The 21,448-nt window shown below is 50.7% G+C and overlaps 1 protein-coding gene across 2 annotated transcripts; it reads left to right on the top strand.

Moving 5' to 3' along the window:
* Window positions 1–21,187, top strand: PNLDC1 (PARN like ribonuclease domain containing exonuclease 1). 2 transcript variants are annotated; one of them, XM_027081973.1, is made up of 19 exons: window positions 1–1,819; window positions 2,222–2,279; window positions 2,563–2,636; window positions 4,635–4,674; window positions 5,424–5,547; window positions 5,730–5,818; window positions 7,097–7,197; window positions 9,021–9,097; window positions 9,286–9,429; window positions 9,960–10,029; window positions 11,626–11,711; window positions 12,955–13,010; window positions 15,948–16,012; window positions 16,447–16,500; window positions 16,703–16,745; window positions 18,737–18,836; window positions 19,142–19,317; window positions 19,421–19,519; window positions 20,707–21,187. In XM_027081973.1, exons 1-19 carry the CDS (start codon window positions 1,744–1,746, stop codon window positions 20,768–20,770), a joined length of 1,596 nt encoding a protein of 531 aa, XP_026937774.1. In that variant the 5' UTR covers window positions 1–1,743; the 3' UTR covers window positions 20,771–21,187. The 2 variants fall into 2 exon arrangements, with proteins under 2 accessions (XP_026937774.1, XP_026937763.1); XM_027081962.1 differs by having other exon boundaries at window positions 1–2,279.
* The last annotated feature ends 261 nt before the right edge of the window (window positions 21,188–21,448 follow it).

Genomic DNA, 21,448 nt, shown 5'->3' with positions numbered 1-21,448 from the left:
GCCACTCTGCGGCATGTGGGATCTTCCTGGACCGAGGCACGAACCCGTGTCCCCTGCATCGGCAGGCGGACTCTCGACCACTGCGCCACCAGGGAAGCCTATAATTAACTTTTGAGGAAAAATGTTTATAAGTTAAAGAATAAAGGTATATTGTGAACTCTTATTTTCTGGTTATATGACATTTTCTCTGCCTTTGAGCTCACTGTGGCATGGGTACACATAGGTTTATGCATTTGTCACCGTAGCTGGGTTGCCACTCAGGGTGTGGAGGTGTTTTTTTAATAAGAGATGTCAATATCAGTCAATTTATTATAAACAGTCATGTGAAGATAAAAGGGGCAAATCCTAACCTCAGTTGGGCTCCTGGATCCTAACAGAACCAGGTTTGAAAGAAGAAAGGAATGCAGTGAGGAAAGGAAATGGACAGGGTTAGTGTATGCTAAGTTTGCCATCAAGTGAAAATTTGTTAGGTAGGAGATGAAGCTTGAAGTACATTCAGGTTAATTTAAAATTGAAGTGGGGTAGATGGGAATCACGGCGGGTCTCTTAAATGAGTGGCTAAATCAAAGTAAGGTGTTAACTGATTTTGGCTATTTAAGACAAATATGAAGAGGAAGAACCAGTAAGCAGTTAAAGTGGCTTCTAGAGCATTTCCCCCCCACATTTGAAATGTGTACTCTCAATTGTATATTTATACAGAAGTGAAATAACATTGATACTGTTAATCTAAGTATTCAGTGTATTATTATTTTAACAAGAAATACATATGCACCAACATTTTTTAAAAGTTTGATTCACTCTGAGAGGCCTTCAGAGTGCAATGGCTTAGTAGTCCCCTTTTGATCAACAGATACCCCAGTGGACACATTTACAAATACATAGTGTAGTTCTAACATTTTCTTCCCTCTTCTTCAAGATTGGAGCATCTCACTTTGAAGACCACAGTCCTAGAAGGCTGTTCAGACAAGTCTAGAATTTAGGGGAGGATGCAAAGGAGACCACAGACTGGAGTAGTGTGGCTTTGGAAATTGACAGTGACAAAAATAGGGTTCACCTGTAAGGGACGCCATAGGTAGGGATTTTTTCTAGGCGTGTGATGTAGATCATCTCTGTACCAAGAATTTCAGTTTGATGGGCAATTTTTGAGGCTTTGTGTGGCAAGTTTGATGCAAGGTATTACAAAGGCAGCAGTGATGCAAAATAGAGAGGGAGAAGGCGGGTTGTTGGGAAGGAGATGGGACAGACCCATGTTGGCGGCGATGGCCAAGTTGGGAAGAAGTGCGGATTTGGAAAACCGACAAGAGGCGGTCCCTCTATCCCTGCACCGTAGCTGCAGTACCTGATCTACTGCAATTCCTTCAGGTGCTGTTTACTGGTCCGTTCCTACTGTCTCAGGCTCTTCTTTTTCCTACCATTCCTCTTCACATTCTACCTAAATGATATTCTCCCCTTGTAGGGATTGCGAAGAAATTGCTGCGGAGCAAGGTAAATGGCCTTTGAGCGCCAGGGCGGAGTCTAACTAAGCTTCCCTTCACCGTAGGGGCCCAAGTGTAAGATCAAACGCCCGTGGGTGGGCAGGTGGCGGCGCCGGCGCCGCCCTCCGCCGGTCAGAGGCCCCCGGGGCTGGTGGCGGTGTGCTGGGGCAGCGGTTTTCCCCGCTGCGAGCCCTTTAAGACGGCGGCGCGGCGGAAGCGCGTGGCAGCACGTGGCCGCACTGGGCGCCCTCTGCGGAGCTGCGTGGCCATGGACGTGGGCGCCGATGAGTTCGAGCAGAGCCTCCCTCTGTTGCAGGAGCTCGTCCTGGGCGCGGACTTCGTGGGTAAGGCGCCAGGATTCCGGGCCTCGTCGCCGCAGCCCCCTGGCCGGCGGGAGGGTGTGGTTCGGGCGGCAGAGGGCGGAGAGGTGAGGCCCGGCTGGGTGGTTGCCAGGCTGCAGGAGGCTCAAACAGGGCCCCTCCGAAGGACAGGGTGCGTGCCTTCTCGGGCCTGGGGGGGGATGTTAGGCAGCAGGTACAGCCTTGGCCCCAGTTTGGTCCAGGTGGAACGGGGTGGCCTGGCTTGTCCTTGCTTTGGCTTCCTCTGTTCTCCCTTCTTGACCTCTCCTGGCCTCTTGAGCAGCAAGAAGGTGAGCCAGAACTTTTACCACCAGCAGCGTTTACAGCACAAAGAGCCTTGCGATGGCCTGCGCCTGGGGACTCTTGTCTTTCTTGCCTCCCCTGCAGGTCTAGACATAGAGTTCACTGGCCTTCGTTCTAACCCGTCCGGGCCCCAGCAGATCAGGTAAAGCTAAAACTGCCTTAGAGCTGAGCTGGAGAGGCTCTCGGCCGCGCGCTCCTGGACGACACCCTGGCCGGCCAGCATTGTTTCCCGACAGGCACCCTGTTGGCATTGGGCGGGCAGGACAGCATTTTGTGTGGGGTTTGGGGACCTGGCCCTTGTCCACGAAACGCTGGTCCTCTAGTTGTAACAAGGAAAATGCTGCGCCTGGTTGAGACGTGCTGATCCAGCGTGGAGGCTGTGCTGCCTTGCTGGCCTCTGCGCTGAGATGCCTGTTTTTTCACAGTCTGTTTGACTTGCCATCAGAGTGGTATCTCAAGACCCGTCAGAGTGTTCAGCAGTTCACCGTCTGTCAGATTGGTGAGTCTAATCTTCAGCTGTTTCTTATAAGTTACTGAAATAGAGACTTTCTTCCTTTTTTTTTTTTTTTTTTTTTTGCCGTGCCCGGGCCTCTCACCGCTGCGGCCTCTCCCGCCGCGGAGCACGGGCCCCGGATGCACAGGCCCAGCGGCCACGGCTCACGGGCCCAGCCGCTCCGCAGCACGTGGGATCCTCCCGCACCGGGGCACGAACCCGCACCCCCTGACGTGGACCCCCAACCACTGTGCCACCAGGGAAGCCCTCTTCCTTTTTTAAAATTGTCTTTGTGTTTCCTACTGGGAAAACAGTTTTGGCGCCTTTGTGAGATACTGGCTATCGTTTTGCGTGCTCATTTGGTTTTTGGCCATGTCATGCCTGCGAGACCTAACACTTCAGAATAAGCAGAAACGTGATCTCCATGCCTAAATCAACATTAAGGAACTTGTACCATCTTTCAGGGAAAAATTTGTATGTTTTCTTTAAAGAAAAATCATATACAAGATCATACTATAAACATGTTCTGCATCGTTTTTTTTCTTCCCCACGACTGGGGTTTAGAGATCTTTCTATATCAGCTTATACAGATTTCCTGTTCGTTTTTGGTTTTTTTTTTTGCGGTATGCGGGCCTCTCACTGTTGTGGCCTCTCCCGTTGCGAGCACAGGCTCCGGACGCTCAGGCTCAGCAGCCATGGCTCACGGGCCCAGCCGCTCTGCGGCATGTGGGATCTTCCCGGACCGGGGCACGAACCCATGTCCCCTGCATCGGCAGGCAGACTCTCAACCACTGCGCCACCAGGGAAGCCCTCCTGTTCGTTTCTAACGGTTGCATAGCACTCCAAACTGAATGTATCTGTTGGCTCCCTCTCCTAATGATGAGTACTTTAGTTACCATTTGTATGTGATGAAACAGGGCTGCATTGACTGTCTTAGTGTTTATATGTTACTGTGCATTTGTGAATGTATGTGTTTGGTATACTTGTAGCAGTGGAGTATGTGCATTAAAGTATTGATTTGTTGTCTAACTATTGCTCTTCCTACCAACCATCTGAGAAGTTTACAGAGACTTACACTAACAGGGAATGTGTCTGTTTCCCTCACTCACACTGAGTATTACCAGTCTTAATTTTTTGCCCACCTGGTAGAGAAAAAATGATCTAAAATTACCGTTCTGATTTACATTTTTAATACAGGATCAACAAACTGTTTCTGTAAAGGGCTAAACTAAATATTTTAGGTTTTGCAGACCATACTGTCTCTGTTACAACTACTCAGTGCTGCCCTTGTTAATGAGAAATCAGCGGTAGTTAATACACAAATGAATGAGCATAGCTGTATTTCAATAAAACTTTATTTAAAAAACAGGTCATGAGACATTTTACTGATTCCTTTCCTGTGAATGATGGTGAACACCCGTGTGTGTGTGTGTGTGTGTGTGTGTGTGTGTGTGTGTGTGTATGTGTGTGTTTTGGTCTGTGTCCTTGTCCTTTGCTATTATTCTGTTGTGATTGTTTTTCTTAATTGTGAGACCTCTTTGAAAGTATGGGAAACAGCACTTAGATGCGTTTGTATTGTTTTTCCCCACTTCAAAGTCTTTTTCACTTTGTGTGCGGTCTTTTTAGCAGTACAGACATTCTAAAGCAATTAAATGTATACATCTTCATAGATCTTAGTGTTTTCTCTTTTTTTTCTTTTATTATCCCTTTTTTCTCTTTTTTTTCCTTAGTGTTTCCTCTTACTGGTTTTAAAACCATAGAAGTGTCATTTTAACATTCTGTGTTTGAACAGCCATTCACAATTATATTTCAGTAATCTCCGTGTGAATGACAATTAGACAGTTCTCATGTTTTGACTCTTCTCTTCATTTCTTTCTTTTTTAGAAGTTATCCTAAAGCTCGTACAATAACTTTGGGTGCAAAGTACTGTTCAGAAGTTTTTCTGTAGTTAACTTCTGGTAGCTTTTCTTTTGGTATTCATTCTCTCTACCATCATTCTTCTAGGATTGTCTATGTTTTCCAGTATTGAAGGCGAGTCAAACAAGTATGTACAAAGACCTTTGGCAAAACACATGGCTCTTGCCCATTTGCCTTCTCCACCTGCTCCCCCTTCAAATTCTGCGTCAGGCTCTGAAGCGCTTTGGCCCCGGGTGCTCTGTAGACCCTTAGGCTTCTGTGCCCGCCACCCCCCTCCCCTGCCGATGCCCGCTGGTCCTTCAGGTCGCTCAAAGCAGCACCATCTCTGGGGGCCTTTCCCAGCACCCCTGTACCTTTGGTGCTCCTTTCCCCATTTCCTTGTCTCCTGTGTGTGCCTTCAGGATTGCAATTAACAGTGTTATAATGAAGGTGATGTACCTCCCAGGCGGCAGCGGTCAGAAAGGATGCTGAATGGCAGCCCCACTGTCTCAAATAGGGCGTCAGACTTTGTTCCCCAGGGGCAGGATCTCTGCCTTTTTTCATTGGCCACCCCCATGCCAGTCATAGTGCTTGAGATATAGCTGACATTCAAGTACAGTGGACCCTTGAACAACACGGGGTTTGAGCTGCCTGGGTCCACTTACACTCAGATTTTTTTCACTAAAATGACGGTACCCATGTGTAGACACAGGGCAGGCTGTAAATTATACGCAGATTTTGACTGCATGAACGGTGGGCGCCCCTAACCGCCATGTTGTTCAGGGGTCAACTGTACTTATCAAGTGGAGGGAAGAGCCCACTCAGAAGCCTGTGGTGTGAGCCAGAATTCTAAAACTGGTTTTCCTCTTTTTCTCCTTATGTGTATTTTTTTTCTAGGTATGAAGCCCATTCGTGTAACTTCTTTCTCTTCCCTACAACGTTTGGGATTTTGGATTCAGAGTTCTCTTTCCAGGCTTCTAGTGTTCAGTTTTTGAATGAGCATGGCTTCGATTATAACAAGGTACAGCATTGGAGGAGGGGACCGGGAAGGGTTGCAAGGCTATCTAGCCCACCTGGTCTGAATCCATTTCCTGTCCCCTTTCTGACTTGTCCTCAAAACGCGGACAAGGAAGGTTTCTTTCCACTCTGCTGCCAGCACAGAGGATGCCTCTGACTAGTTTCCTTGTCTGTTCATATCTTCAGTTTCTCAAGAATGGAATCCCATATATGAACGAAGAACAGGAGAAGAAAATTAAACACAGCATCCTGACTGGGAACTGGAGAGTTCGCAGGTAAAGCCTGCTTCTCCGGGTGCTTTGTGGGTTTCTTTGCTGCTGGTGTGTTTCTGGCTTTCCTGTGCGTAGACGTGCTGTCTCCAGGATAGGCTGACCTCACACCATCACCTTTAGCTGGCGTAGCTTCCTGGACTCACGCTCAGTCAAACGCAACAGCCTGAAGTGCTGGTGATACCGTTCTCAGGCCTGAGATAAGAAATCTCTCACTGGGTAGTGTGTGATTTTAGTGTTTAACAATGGAGGGGAGAAAGAACTGACTGTTAATTTGGTACTCAAAGAGGCAGGAACCCCATTCCAGGGCTGGAGGGGAAGATGGCTCTGTTGGCCTCCCTGTGAGATGTTATGTTGGCCTCCCACGTGATCTTAGGGATTTTTCAAGGTAAATCACAGGTAGCCTTGACCAGGTAGTCACATGCCTTGGCTTGGACACGTTGCCCCACGTGCCTGACGCTGCTGTGTTCCCCAGGGCAGGATCTCTGCCTTTTTTCTTTGGCCTCCAGTGCCTCTTGTTGTACTTGAAACCCAGTTGTACTGTAGGCCTGCACAGCCGCGTTGTGTGCTAGAAGGAGCAGGCCGCCCGGGCCCACACAGGCCCTGCTGTCCGCTAGCTTTCTGGTTTTGAACCAGTCCTCTAAGCTCTTTGAGCTTGCGACTCTTTGCCTGTCTCAAGAAGGGGTTAAATTAGACAGCTTTTAGTTCTGGAATGTTACGATTATCTCGTCCAGATAATTATGTAATCTGGGAATTTTTTTTTTAGTGTCTGTTTGTGGTTTTATATAAAAATACCTTTTGGAAGGGAAAAACAAATTGAATTTTTAATCTTCTGTTATCTTCAAGTGTTGGAGAAAAGTCTTTCCTTTTCTCAACATAACATCATGTCCTTATATTTCTAACGCAGGAGAAGGTGTACTTACCAAAGTTGCTGTCTTTTCCATGCTTCAGCAGATGGTGCTTTTTCACCTCTGAGAGCAGCATTGAGAAGATAGGGCTGATGGTGTTGTTCAGTGTGGGCTGCATCCCAGCGTCCTCCTGCCCATAGGCCCGTCCGAGGGAGGGACAGAAGGGCTCCTGAGGACAGACCAGAGGGTAGAGGCCAAGTGATTGGCTTCCTGTTGCAAAACAAGACTCAGAAAAGAAGTGGTCTCTTTGGGGTCCATTTTCTTGCCGAGATCACAGTGTTAAAACGGGAGCCTTCAGAAGCCTCTCCCCCGTTAGCGCTGTCTCGTGGTTCTGTGGTCTTCCCCAGCATTCCCGCTTCACTGTGCCCATTTTCAGTTCTCTGGATAAAGACCAAATCAAGGTGGTGATTGACGAGGTGACGCGCTGGCTGGACCTGGCAGAGGAAGGCGACTGGATGACCCTCCCTGGTATCACCGGTAGGCAGGAGGTGGCTCCCCGGCCTGGGAGCTGTGGAACCGGCCGCTGTCACGTGCTGGAGGCGGGGAGAGCATCCCTTCTCCCCTGGTGGATCCTGGGCAGCAGCTCAGCAGACGCATGGTCCTTGTGGTTAGATAGAGCCCTGACCTCAATTCGGAGGTTGAAGGGTTTTCAACCGATTCTGAATTTTAAGGTTGAGGGAGTACAGTTCCACTCGGAGCCACCCTTCTTACCCCAGTCCTTGGTGCCCTGTGGACTCTTGCTTTACCGTTGTTAATCTCTGAAATTCTCTGAATTTCCCCCAACGGGACAATGTGGGATCACAATGAACCTGCCCTAGAATAGCGGTTCTCAGCCCTGGTCGGTGGACCCCAGGGGTCTCTGAGACCCTTTGCAAGGGGTTCACAAGGTCATAACTCTTGTCAGAATATCACTCGGCTGTCACTTGCCATTACCACTGTGCCGTTTGCACTGATGGTCCTGCAGCAGCGGTGGGCAGAGCGGCTGGCGCCCCAGCACAGGCAAAGGGAGGCGCGTCCGACCGCGCTGGCAGTCGTATTCTTTGTTACTGCTTCCAGTTTTCAAAAATTCCAGTTTTACTTGGAATTTAGTGAAATAATTCTTTTTAGTGAAATAATAATCATTAATTTTATTAAATCTCAACATTTGATTGCTCATCTTTTAAAATATTCTGTGTATCAAAATAAGAAAAAATAAATGTTCATGAAACATTGCTGCTGCTACCGAAGTACAGTGGTTGTCTTGAGCAAAAGCACTTGTGCAGGTTTTTGTGTTGAGAGCTGAATTAGCTCCCTCTTATTCACTTATTTATTTAAAGGCATATATGTGTGTGTGTGTGTGTGTGTGTGTGTGTGTGTGTGTGTGTGTGTGTGTGTGTGTGTATACGTATGTATATATATAAATATATATATGTATATATAAATATACGTATATATATTTTTTGTTTTTTTTGGGCCATGCCGCATGGCTTGTGGGATCTTAGTTCCCCGACCAGGGATTGAACGCCAGGCCCTCCCTCGCCAGTGAAAACGCTGAGTCCTAACCACTGAACTGCCAGGGAATTCCCTTAAGGAATATAATTTTTACTTGAAGGAACTGACTGGTTGTTTCAATGTGGGTATTTTCAATCACTTTCTCAAGTGAAAAAAGTAAGCCTTGTCTTCAGGGAGACTCACTCACAGTATTTGCTAGAGATGAAATTTGAGCTTTCAATAAAAGACTGGAATTTTGGAAAGCTTGCATCTGTCACCATAAGCTTGACAACTTTATGAGACCTTTTTAATGAGATCAGTGGTCATAGGTACAAGTGCCTTTTGATGGTATTGTATGATATGTGAACACTTGGATAACTGTATAACTTGGAAAACTGTATAACTGTATAGCCTGTATAACTCAGGAAACCAGCGTTCTCCAAATAACCACCACATGATGTTACAAAATCATGGGCAAGAGTGTAATGGGTTTATTATTTTTAAAACTTGGTGATTTTGAATTTCATGTATAGTTTTAATTTCTAACATGATGAATATCAAGACCCGTACCCCCACACACACAAAGACTCTTTGGGGTCCTCAATTTAAGAGTGGCCCCGAGATCAGAAACTTCAAGAAAGCTGCCCTAGATCATGCCGTGCCATCCCTGTCGCTTGGCCTTGTGGGCTTGCGCATACCTAAGAGCTGTCTTTCCACTTGATCCATCCATCTCTCAGCCGCTTTTCCTCTCGGGCTTCTCTTGAGGGGAGGGTGGACTGCCATTCCAGGGTCTGCAGTGGTTCTGTGCAAGTCTTGTTTCCTTGCTGCAGGCTTCCAGGCCTTCGAGGTCCAGCTTGTGCTGAGGAAGGCCCTCCCCGACATCTGGACGGTGATGAGAGGCCAGGGGGTGAGTTCCCACCTGGAGGGGGGCAGCCTCGGTGGGTCTATCATTTCTCTCTCGTTTGGCCAAATCTGGCCTCTGTGAAAGGCTTCTTCTCCCCCACCCCTCCTCCCTTTTGAGATGAAGGACCACTTCTTTGGCCCCATTCCCAGGAACCCAGGATACAGGGACCTTGTCTCTACTTCTCCTTTCAGGTGACAGTGAAGAAAGTGAGTAAACGGCATCGCTGGTATCTCGAGAACACCTCTTGCGATCGAGAGAGCTGTTGGCAGGAGAAGATTCTTCTCTCTGCGAGGGGTTTCTCTGTGTTTTTCCAGATGCTGGTGAAAGCCCAGAAGGTAGGGAAAAAATATCTCTTTCCTTGGTCTTTAGCAGTCTTTTGTAATTTTGGCTGTAGGTACTAACGGGTCCTTCAACAGTACGCTAAGATTCCTTAATATAAGTGACTTCCTTTTTGTTAACTGGCTTTATGGATCTAACCTTGCTTTCACAAAATCATGACAGATTAATTTGGGGAAAGACTGTCCCTATGAAATATTACTAGTTCTTTGCTCCTTTCAGACACATGGGCATTTCAATACTAATTGACCTAAAACTACTTGGGGACTGCACATGTCTGCTTCACAGCTTAGATTCCCAGTGCGGCCCAGGCCTCGAGTCCCTCTGACTCGCTGCTTTGCTTTTCTGGCCTTTAAGCAGTCAGGCTACCTTTCATGGGAGTGGAATGCAGGTGGGGATGGGATTACCATGTCGTCAGAATGCAGTGGGTTCTACAGCTACACCCTTTGCCGGAGACAGCAGTTAGTCTATGGCGTCTGTTTTACTTTTAAAATTTCATTTCTCTCACCTGTCGATTTCCTCCAAGTAGCCCTTAGTGGGACATAATATGATGATGGATCTGCTGCATCTCCATGAGAAGTTCTTCAGACCTCTCCCAGGTAGGGACAGACCATCCTTCTCCTTCCTCTGATCTTAGCTTGCCATCTGGCAAGGGGATTGGCCCAGAATCGTGCCCCTGAGGGAGCCCCTACACACACAGCCATCCCCAGGGCCTCACAGGTTTCCGGAGAGGTCGCGTACATCTGTGCCTGTTACCATTTTCCTGGAGCTGGGGGACTTTCTCCAGGAGAAAAACTTACATTTGAATTGATACTCTTCCCCCCTGTTACGGAAGTTGTTCAGGCTCATTGCATAAGACTTAGCAAAATCAGAGACGGGCAGGGGACGTGTAATCGCAGCTATAATCCTGACACTTTTTGCTTTTCCCTCTGTTGTGGCTTTTTACATATTTGACCACACTGCGTATATGATTTTGATTTTGGCTTTTCTTCACTTGCCAAAAGCATTTATTTATGTCATTAACCTAAAATCATTTAATGGCCACGTGGTACTGACTTATGCCTGTCCCAGTCTTTTCCATGACTGATGCCATTGGACACACAGAAGTGTGACATAGCAGTTAAAAGCACGCATTCAGATGTCATGTTGAGGCCTCATCCCACCATTGTTATGTGCGATCTCAGCAAGTTACTTACACGTGCCTGTTCTGTTTCCACGTCTGTAACACGGGGGAAATGATATCACCAGTATGGATATCAGAGCTGTTTGGGGATTAAATGAACTAACGATGTACTGAGAACACCAGTGTAGATTGAAAGGGGTGAGAAGGTTCTAGGAGAGAGTTCTCTAGGAAATGAATTGATAAAAAAAAAACACCTCAGTTTGAGCATCTTGAGAGAACTTGGGGAGAATTAAGGGTAAGATAATCGCTCACCGAGAGACTAAGCAAACAACCAAACAAAAAAATTGCTGGAACAAAAGCTGTGCCAGAAAGGAAGTCATTGGAGGAGACCGCCTGGCCCCTGGGTGAGTAATGCACAGGTGCTCTCAACGGTGAGGCGTACGAGGTAGAAGGGGTGATTATTTTCTTACCTCGTGGGAGTCAACAGTTAGTGAGGGCCCCAAACCGGGAAATCACCGAGCAGCGTAAGCATGTTATTTAGAGATGTGGGAATAAACTCCGAAAGAAAAAATGGAAGGTCGTTGCCTTTGGGGAATAGGAAATGGGAGGGCAGTGAGAAGAGGTCTAGCAGAGGGGTTTGGGTTGGTTTGTTTTGCAGACAACTACATGCAGGTATAATTTTGATAAATACGTGAATTAATAGGTAATTTTTATCAAGGCACTTATAATTTTTAACTTACTGGATTTTTCTTTGAACAGTTATTTACAGACTTCACATCTGCCTTTCCAGTCATACCTCGTTCTCCCTTTTCCATTGGCTAGAACTTTGCAAATTGCGTTAACTAATGTTGGCCTGAATTTAGGAAAACCGTTTAGCTTTTGCTGTTACAAATGGTGATGTCAGGTTGGTTTGAGATTCAGAAATCCTTGATGATTAGGAGGAAGGATGTCTTCAATTCCTATTTTGTTTTACTTGCTTTATTAGCCAGTGTTGGTGACGAGCTAGATTGGAGAATTTCTTCCCATTTTTACCAATGAACTCACTTCTGACTGTCTGGGTCTCTCCCTTCAGAAAGCTATGAAGAATTTAAGGTGAATATCCACAACCTATTTCCTGTTCTCATTGACACCAAAAGTGTGGCCAAGGATATCTGGAAGGTAATAAGTAAAACTGCTCCGGGGAAAGGAATGCTTCGTTCGTCCCACTAACGCTTAGCTTTCTCGTTCTTTTCAGAAGATCGAGAGCATGCGTCCCTTGAACGTTTCCTTGAACCCTTTGCTCGTATTTTGCAGCCAGTATTGGTTTTCTTTTTTTATTCTGCCACCTCTGAGTGATGCTAGCTTATGTGGGATTTTTTTTTTTCTTTCCTTCATTCAAGTTCTCACGTTTTGACTTCCTGGTGTGTAGTTCACGGGCTTACTTAGATAGCACAGCAGAACAACTTGTTCTAGAGCTTGGTGTGTACACAGTGAGTGTTTGCAACGTGCTTAAAGAGCGTCAGGGTTGGGGGCAGGGATCCCACTTGAAAAAGTTTATCTTTACTGAGCATTAGGGCCGTGGGATTTCAACCCAGACACATTAGAATCACCTGGGAGGGTAAACACTGGCACCCAGACCCCACCTTCAGCTTCTCTGGTGTAGAGGGGCCGGGAGTGGCATTTCTACAGCTGCCGGGTGACTTCTGTTCTGCAGCTGAGGTGGTGTGGAGGACGGAAGCACCCAGCTGGTTTAGAAGTTAAAACTGAGGAACCAAGCAAGGGGAGGCAGATCAGTGTTGTAGATAAAGCTTTAAGCTGATCAGAATGAACTGTTCGGTAAGGAAACCACAAAAACGGCACTGGGCTACTTGGTACATCTTTGCCCAGAGACACACGCATTACTCGTACCTCACGTATTTCTAGCTGACGGTGTTCTGTGACGCTGCCCATCTCCACGGAACGGAGTTCTAGGGCGAAGCGGGAAGGACGCGGGGGCTGATCTGAGGCAACTAGTGCAAATCAGTCTCCACTGCACGTGAGATGAGGTGAACTCTAGGCCTTGGTGACCTGGCAGTCCCTTAGAGTACCTAGTGCCCTCCGTAATGTGTCCTTGGCCGCAGTCTTGTGCCTTGGAGTCCTGTGTTTCTCAAACCCCAAAAACACTTGTCTTTGAAGGAAGTTGCTGTGTTGTGTTTGTGGCAGTTTTCTTAGGCTGGGTTGCCGGGTCCCTTATAGAAAACCCAAGGACACTAGGTACCCTGACACCCGAATTAAGGAATAAAGATAGGTGTATGTGAAGAGAGGAGTTGAGAGGAGTTTGCATTTTCCAGGTCATTTTAGTGGCCATTTGGTAATACCTGAAGCAGATAATAAACATAACTACAAATGTCTTATTCTCCCTAATTTGTTTTCCATATTATAGGAGCTGAATTTCCCAAGGGTTTCAAGTCTTTTAGAAGTTTATGAAGTCCTAAACAGGTAAGAAAGCTGTTTTTCGGAGCTGCTTATAGATCAGGGGTTCTCACTTGGGGCGATTTTGCTCCCCAGGGCACATTTGGCAACAGTGAGATGTTTTTGGTCGTTAGGGTTCAGGGGTGCTACTGGTACCTAGTGAGTAGAGGCCAGGATGCACAGGACAGCCCCCAACCCAAAGAATTCTCCAGCCCCAAACGTTACTGGTACTGAGGTTGCAAAACCCCCTTCTGGAGGGGAAGGGGCCTGGTCAGATACCTACAGCTGTTTAATTATCTGGTGCTTTCTGTTGGCCAGGGTTTTATTTTTCCTGTGATCTGTTTGATTATTGGAGTGATTAGCTCCATGGGAACAGATTTTGTTCTTCTTTTGGACCTTGATGTTTCTCTCAGGCCTACAGCAGTGCGAGGCATAGTAGGTGCACATTAAACACTGGAGTGAGTGAACGGTCCTAGTACCGGGTGAGTTCCTGCCCTTCCTACAGGAACAGCGACCCTGTCTTCCCTCATGTCCCAGCCACGCTGCGGGCATGTGCTGGCAGGAGTGTGTTGCCTGGAAGGCCTGGAGTGTATGGGGACTTCTCTGCCCACTCCTTTGTCCCCAACTGGGGGGACCAGCAAACCAGAGCGGGGAGAGGGTGGCGTCGGGAGCAGTTGAAGGTGAGACCTTTTTGGAAAGAAGCTGTGTCTCTGTGGCTCACTGTCATCCGGCCACTGGCACGGGGGCCCCTGAAGATGCCTGGCCGGAGCCGCACTGGCTTCTTGAGTCTCCCATAGATGCTCTTTTCGGCTCATGGCATCAGTGATTTCCGATGTGATCGTCTCCTCTGGCCCCTTAGGCTTCATCTCTTCCTTTCTCACACGGCCCTCCTGGCCTTCATTTCTAAGAAAACAAGAGGCTAGAGGCGGGAGTGTCTCAGCCCCCTGCAGACACTTGCGCGGTGTTAACCTCTTCGCTGCTGTCTCTCCCGTCAGCCCGCACACGGGAACGCCTGCTGTGTATGGGGCCAAGGCACGAAGGGCTGCCTTCCCACGGCCTGTCCGTCCTCCTGGCCCCACACCTTCCCAACGCTCAGCAGCCTCCCTGCCCTTCGTGCCCCCCTGACCCCCGCCGTGTCCTCAGCCTCTCCCTCAGCGTCAGCATTTTTCTTCTAACTCAGAAAACGTGAAGCTCCCCTCGGTCTCCCCTCTTGCCACCACTGTCCTTGTTCTGTCTACAACAGGCCTCTTCAGAGGCCTCGCCTTCTCCTGGGCCCACTGAGGTCAGGTTGCCTCCCCTCCACGGAACTCGATCTGGGTATCGGGACCCGGCTGATGGGAAGATGCGCACAGGCGTTTGGAACAGGGCGTGGCAGGCGCTTGTGCTCAGTGTTAACTTCTGTCTGGCGTCTGACACCCTGGGCCCCTCGGCCCCCTTCCCTGCCGTTGCGCCCTCTCCCGGCTTTCTCTTATTTTCTGGTGAGTGTATTAATCTCTTCCTCGCGGGCTCTCGTTCTTCCACTCGGTCCCTTACATCTTTCCAGGGTCCCCACTGTCCTCTTCTTCCTCGTTACCGTGCCCCTGGGTGACCGAATCCACCCACCCCCAGCCTCGGCGACCACCACGTCTGTGCCACCGCGGCTCCAGACTCCTCGCGTCCTGACCACCTTCTGGTTGTTCCTGCACCACGTGGCCGCAGGCACCTTCTGCTTGGCCCGCCTCTCTGCCCGTCAAACCCGCTCCGTGTCTGGAGCAACTTCTGCCACATCCCGACGGCGCCAGGCGCTGTGCCGATGGCTCGTGTGCAGGTGTGAGAGAGAATCTTGTTTTCAGCGCGCAGGCTCTGCATCGAGACTTGCTGGGTGTAAATCCCAGCTTTGCTTCTCACTAGCTTCGTGAGTCACCTTGAGAGCAGCCCCCCGAGCGATGGCCGCCTTGCGGCTTAGGAGCACATGAGGAAATCAGGGTTCAGAGATATGAAGCATATAGAGAGGTACCGATAGATTCTGTTGGAAAACAGATGAAGGGACGGTTTCCCTGTCGAATGCCAGCCGCGTTCACCCATGTGCCAGAGCTGAGACCTGGAAGGAGACCCAGAGCTGGGCCACCAGCGTCTTCTAGTCAAGGCCTGTAGGTTTTACTCCCTAAATGTCCTGGAAACCGGTTCCTTTTTCTGCATCCCCAGGATCATTGCCCTCCCTGGGGCCTTTATTTTTTATTCCAATGGTGGTAGTAGCTCCTCCCCGGGTAGCTTGGTGGCCTGACCTACTTTATCTGCAGGGCTGCCACTTGAGTGATCTTTTAAAATGTGAACTTGACCGTTTTTCTGGTCAGAGTCTTCCTCCGGTTCCTGAAGCCCCCCCGTAACGTTCGAGCTCTTTCCCGGCCCCTGCCCTTCACTGCGGGCTTCGCCCTCTCCCTCGCTGTCTCTGCGTGCTCTTCTCTTGGCTTGAAGTGTCTGGCGCTGCCCCATTTCCTCAACCAGGTGAGTCCCTGGGGTTCAGGACTCTCCTGTAGGACCACCGACTTCAGGAAGCCTTCCCTCCCGAAGGCCTGTCCCTCGATAGCCAGGCGTGCACTGCTCACGCCTCGGGCGTCGCATTTCTAGGACGCGCCGAACAGCAGAGCTAGCTGTTCTAGGACGCGCCGAACAGCAGAGCCAGCATAGGGTTGATCCTGGTGCCCGGGCTGGGGTCCTGCGTCTGGTAAATGCTCAGAATGACGCGGTTGGAGCCTCTGGCTCTGCTGTTCTTTCATCTGTCCCGTTGCCTGGTTACCAAGACCTGTCTGCCCATGCCTGGATCCGTGTTTTGTTTTGTCTGTCTTATTTTATATTAGAGCTGTGTTTCGTTGTGATTTTCAAGGAGTCCCAGTACTGAGGACATTTTTATTTGTTAAGAGGATGAGGGGAGAACGAGAAAGGATTGTCAGCGAACGTTTTCTATCGATCTTTCTTCTCTAATAGTGACTTGAATCCCACCAAGAATTCTGGGCCAGTGATTATTCATGCAAGCAAATGTGAAAAATACGGTACGTATGTTTGCCTGAGCTGTGCTCCTCCGAGGTTGGCACGGCTTTGAGGTGCTGGAGCTCAAGCCGGGTCTCCACGTGGCAGGTGTGGGAGGGCCGGGTGGGGCTTTTCCCGTGCCGTGTCCATATTATAACCGCCCGATCGAAAGGAGCCGTCCCAGAAGGCGTCGGAGGTCCCGGGGGCGTCCGTCTGTCCGGAAGCCCTGTGCTTCCACCTCCCGTGGGCGCTCTTGCTGCCGTGGGGAGGTCCTAGGTCACAGTGGGGTGTGGCTGAGAGAAGGGTGCGTGGTCTCTGCAGGAACAACCGCTAGTTGGCTGTGTGTGCACAGCCGACGTGGGTGTGGAACTGGGGCGGGGTTGGGGGAGAGTCCTTTCCCGGGCTGTGTTCTAATCGCTGCTTAACCGTCTCTCCTGCTTCTGGAAAAACACTTCAGTTGAGACAAAGTATCCCCATGAAGCAGCATACGATGCCTTCCTGTGCGGATCAGGTGAGAGTTGCTGCCCTTTTAAAGGGAGACCCCTGTCCTATTTTCAGTCATCCCCCGCCATCCCTATTCCCCCCCCCCCCCCCCCCGCCTTTACTTCCAGGTGGGTGGCACATGTGGAAATAAGGCCTGAGTTTGCATATTTTGAAAAAGCGATCAGATTGCGCCTTGACGTCTGTCACATTTCTAGCTTCTTCTTTTCCAGTTCTTTTGAAAGTGGCCCACTTGCTCCTATGGAGAGCGCACGGGTGAGTGTTCCCATCATCCTGTGATCTCATCAGTGGTCAGGATTTGTTGAGCCCTCACTGTAAACCAAGACCTCGGGGCTCCCACACTCTCCCGAAGAAGGAGGATGCAAGTGTCGTTGTGTAAATGACACATTTATGGAAGCAGCCCTCCTCCATAGGCAGCCTTTCCCAGCCTTCCTCCCACCCTGGGGCTGGTCCTGGCCCCCCCGCCTCTTGTGTCGGCCTGGGGAAAAGTCACTGTCAGGACGCCAAGACAGTGGGTGAGGCTTGGGTTCCGCACCCGCCCCAGTGTTCCCGGGGCGGTATGCTTGCTCCGTCTGTCACCCTCCTGTTTCCTCGTGTCTAGTAAACTGCAGTGAGGTGGGAGGGCAAAGCATATAGGCCAACAAGTGATCCGTCCTCGGGGTTCACACAGTCAGGCTGGGGAGGAGGGCAGTGACTTGGAATAAGGCACACAGGGGAAAGGTTCTTAAAACCTCAAATTGCAATCTTAAATGCACTTTCTCAGGGCGTCGCCATCCTGGATGCCTGCGGTGCTGGGCTCGTAGGCAACAGCTGCACACGTGAACTGTGCATATTCTGTGGCACATCCTTGCTGCGTACATGTGTTAAGTAGGATTTAGGGACTTCCCTGGCGGTCCAGTGGTTGAGACTCTGTGCTTCCAATGCAGGGGGCACGGGTTCGATCCCTGATTGGGGAACTAAGATCCCACATGCTGTGCAGCACGGCCAAAATCAAGTAACAGAAACAAACAAAAAAATCCAACATGAGACACCTCGTGCCATAAATTCAAGAGGGTATTTTTTTTTTTAAATAAAAGTAGGATTTAGCAGGCCAGGGGAAGGAGCTGATCAAAACTGTGTTCTTTGGGACTGACTTAAACATCTTCAGACTCTACCCTGTTAATGTGGGTACTGCCTAATTTGTCTCTTTTGGTAAAGGGTATTATACACAGAAATAGCCTATGACACATTGATGCAAGGCTTGTAGCTTCAGTAAGAAACCCCCGCCCCCGTCTCCTTCTTCGCTGTGCTCTGACTGTGAGGGCAGCTGAGACAGTGGAGCTTATTGGTGCCTTAGTACCTGGACCTTGTCCTTAATTTCTTTTTTTTTAATTAAAAAAAATTTTTTAATTAATTAATTTATTTTTGGCTGCGTTGGGTCTTCGTTGCTGTGCACGTGCTTTCTTTAGTTGCGGCGAGCGGGGGGCTACTCTTTGTTGCGGTGCGCGGGCTTCTCATTGCGGTGGCTTCTCTTGTTGCGGAGCATGGGCTCTAGGTGCACGGGCTCAGTAGTTGTGGCATGTGGACTCAGTAGTTGTGGCTCGTGGGCTCTAGAGCGCAGGCTCAGTAGTTGTGGCGCACGGACTTAGTTGCTCCGCAGCATGTGGGATCTTCCCGGACCAGGTCTCGAACACGTGTCCCCTGCATTGGCAGGTGGATTCTTAACCACTGCGCCACCAGGGAAGCCCCAATTTCTTTTAATCCTCAAAACCTAGAAACCCTCCTAGGTTTAGAGAAGCTCCGTAGCAGCCAGGCCTGCCTGGTGCCAAGGGCTGTGCTTTCTTGCGGGCCTGTGCTCAGGTACATGGTGGTGTCTGGGTGGAGGCGAGGCTGAGTCAGGACAAGGCTGTGGGGCGAGGGACGGCCATTTGCAGTCTCGTCGAGGGGCGATGGAGTGGACCTTCCTCTGAACAGGGACCTCGCTCATCCCCTGAGCCTGTGGCTGATGTCGGTGAGCCTAGGGGCCTTTACCAGACGGCCACCAACAGGTGGTGACCCCTGGAAGTTCTCCCTTGGCTCGGGCCGTGGTGAGAGCTCGCTGGTTGTGTGGGGGAGGCCCGTCAACAGAAGTCCCAGAGCCTGTGAGGGGAGGAGGGAGGGGGGTGTCGGGCAGCACCTTGCCCGTTGTCACCAGAGCCTCAGCTGCGGCCGAGGACGTGGGACACCCCCCGTGGGCCTGAAGGCTTTGGGGTTTTCTGTCCTCGTAGGGTTCTTCCCATCCCCAAGCCCTCCTTCCCGCTGTACCTCGACGTGCTGGCTCCCTATGTGAACCAGGTGAACCTTATCCGAGCCGGGGTCCCCAAGATCGTAAGTAGACTTCATTTTGCTCCCCCCATTCAGAGGCTGGAGGCAGCTTGGGGCTCTGGGGGCTATCAGGGGTTTCTGACGGCCACCAAACGCGGCCAGAGAGGGCGCTCACGCCCCACTAAGCCTGTGACTGTCTCCTGTGTTTTCCCGCCTGAGCCAAGGTGAGCTCGCTCGTTCCTTCCTCCTCTCCTCTCCTCCCCACTGCTCGCAGGGCCTGTCCTAGTTTCTCTCGCAGGATTTTCCAGCTGGGTAGGTAGTCAGTCAGTAGGAACTGTGGAAAATCTGTTCTCCTCCCTGTCTTCTAGAATTTTTCGGGTCCAGATTACCCCAGTATCCGCCCTCCCATCCTCATTGTCACCGTCAGGAGGTGGCCCGGGGTCAGCGAGCAGCAAGTCTACCGCGAGTTTCAGAACCTCTGCAAGTTTGACGTCAGGAGACTGGTGGGGAGCCACTTCCTGCTTCTGACCAATAAGTTTAAGGAGTAGGTGCCTCGGCTCTCAGCCCCCGCCCTCCAACCGCAGCCACTCCAGCCGCCCGGAGCAGCTGTGGTGCTTGCGCGCCTGACCGAGTCCTTCTTTCGGCAGCACCCGGAGCATCCTGAAGGAGTACAGGTGCCACCCCACCCTGCAGGTCTCCGTGTACCGCTACTGGAGACACTCCCCCAACGTCAGCTGCCTGTTACAGTAAGTGACCGGGACTGAGGCTGCTTCGGACTTGCCGGTGGTCCCAGCTGGGTGTGAGTCGAGCACAGCTCGCTAGCCGGCGTGCGCTGGGCAAGGGGTCGTTGACCAGCACGCTGGACCAAACGTCGTTCAGTGACGCTCAGCAGACGTTGATGGAGCACGTGCTGTCTTCGGCACTGTCCTAGGTTCCAGGGCTTCATCCGTGGATGAAACAAAACCCCCTGTTCTCGTGGAGCTCGCACTGGAGTGGGGGTAATAAACGAGTGACCTGCACGGTCTGTTAGGTGATGAGTGTTAAAAACGAGCAGGGTTGGGAAGCGGGAGGGCTGGCCTGGGGGCAGGTTGCTCTTTAAAGGAGAAGATCGGGGCCCTCATAGAAGGCCCAGGGCGGGGGTGGGGGGGTGTCGCTGGTGGGGAGTGAGCCAGGCACGGCGACGCGGGGCGGGGGACGGTGTCCAGGCAGAGAAGGCAGCGGGGAGGGGCCCTCTTGGGGGCGCGGTGCTCCTGGCGTGTGGAGGGGCAGTGACAAAGCTACCAGACGAAACAAGGAGCAGCAGGCAAGGCTACGGAAGCCGGCGGGTTGCGGCCAGCAGAGGGCGCGGCTGAGGGCTGCGGGAGAAGCTGGGTCGGCCGCCGGAGGTTCCGTGGCGCAGGGCTCTGCGTGGAGACGTTGGGGGACACAGGGCAGGGGGACGTCAGGAAGCCAGGTCACCTGGTCACACTGTGCGGCTGCGGCTTGGACCGCCTGGTGGCAGGTCGGGGGAGTCGGGGGTGCTGAAGGTGGGATCAGACAGACGGGAGCAGGGTCGAGTTTAAACCCAGGGTTTTGGTCTGAGCAACTGGGAAGACAGAGCTGCTGTTAAATGAGCTTGAAGGATTTTGGTTTCCTGTTAGGAGCCAGACCCGTCGAAAACCACATCGTTGAAGGAGAAAGCTTGGCTGCTAGGCAGTCTTCTCCCCCTCAACCTCCAACATAAATCACTGGGGAAGGTGCCCTCTGTGTCCCAGAGCCATTCTAGCCTCGAGAGGATGTTGGCGCCGGGAGAGGGGTGGAAAGGAAATAACACCCGGGCGAACGTAGCCGGGAAGGAAGAGGGGCCAGCCTGCGCTGGTGCTCTCACACCTGCTGGGCGCACGCGGGGCCTCCCGAGCCATCCAGGCCGCTGACCGGTGTCATTGTCTTGCAGGGTCTGTGGCGTAGTCACCACCTGGGCCTTTATCGCGTTTCTCCTGGGAGGAGCTCGCCCCTGAGCGCAGCAAGGCCGCCTGCAGTCCCGTCCCGTCTCCGCGTGATCCCGGGGCTGCCGTCCTGGCTTCTGTTTGTTCAAATCACATCCTACTTGCATATGGATCTGCGCGGTCCTTACAAGGAGTTTTGTTATGTGTTGAATGTGAAATTCTGTAAATATTATCAATGATAAATCCTTTGTATGTGGCCAAAACTTTTCTTTCTATAAATGACCGGGGAGAAGCCACACCTCTGGGAATTTGAGCTAATGTTCCAGAGTGTCTTCTGAACGGACAACTGGGACGATAGGAGCTGGACACCAGGTGGGCAGAAGACTCCGTTATTGCTGAGAGAGAAAGCAATAGCTGATAGGCAGGGGTTTAGCCCTGAGAAACGGCCGAAGCTCTAGTAAAGGGAAAAATAAAACCAGGTGTCATGGGCGCCGGTGTTGGTCCATGTTTTGGGTAACTGCCATAAACCATGAAGCAGCTCACCTTAGAAACAAAGTGGCTTGTACCGCGGGTGTGAACCCTGAGATCGAGGTAGAAGCGGATGGTTTTCTTTCCTGGGCAGTGCGGGCGCTTCACTCGGCTTTGTCAGGAGCTCTTCTCTGTGAGGGGTTGAACTTGGCTGGGCTGTGTTCAGCCTTGAACTTAAGGATTCAGCAAAGCCTTCTTAAATTCCTTGTGGAAGAAGTTTTT

The sequence above is a fragment of the Aethalodelphis obliquidens genome, unplaced genomic scaffold, assembly GCF_003676395.1.
Source record: "Aethalodelphis obliquidens isolate GAN/ISIS:26980383/991018 unplaced genomic scaffold, ASM367639v1 scaffold3, whole genome shotgun sequence".
NCBI lineage: Eukaryota > Metazoa > Chordata > Mammalia > Artiodactyla > Delphinidae > Aethalodelphis > Aethalodelphis obliquidens.
The sequence above is the reverse complement of the archived record's forward strand: the minus strand, read 5'-3'. Positions and strand labels throughout refer to the sequence as shown.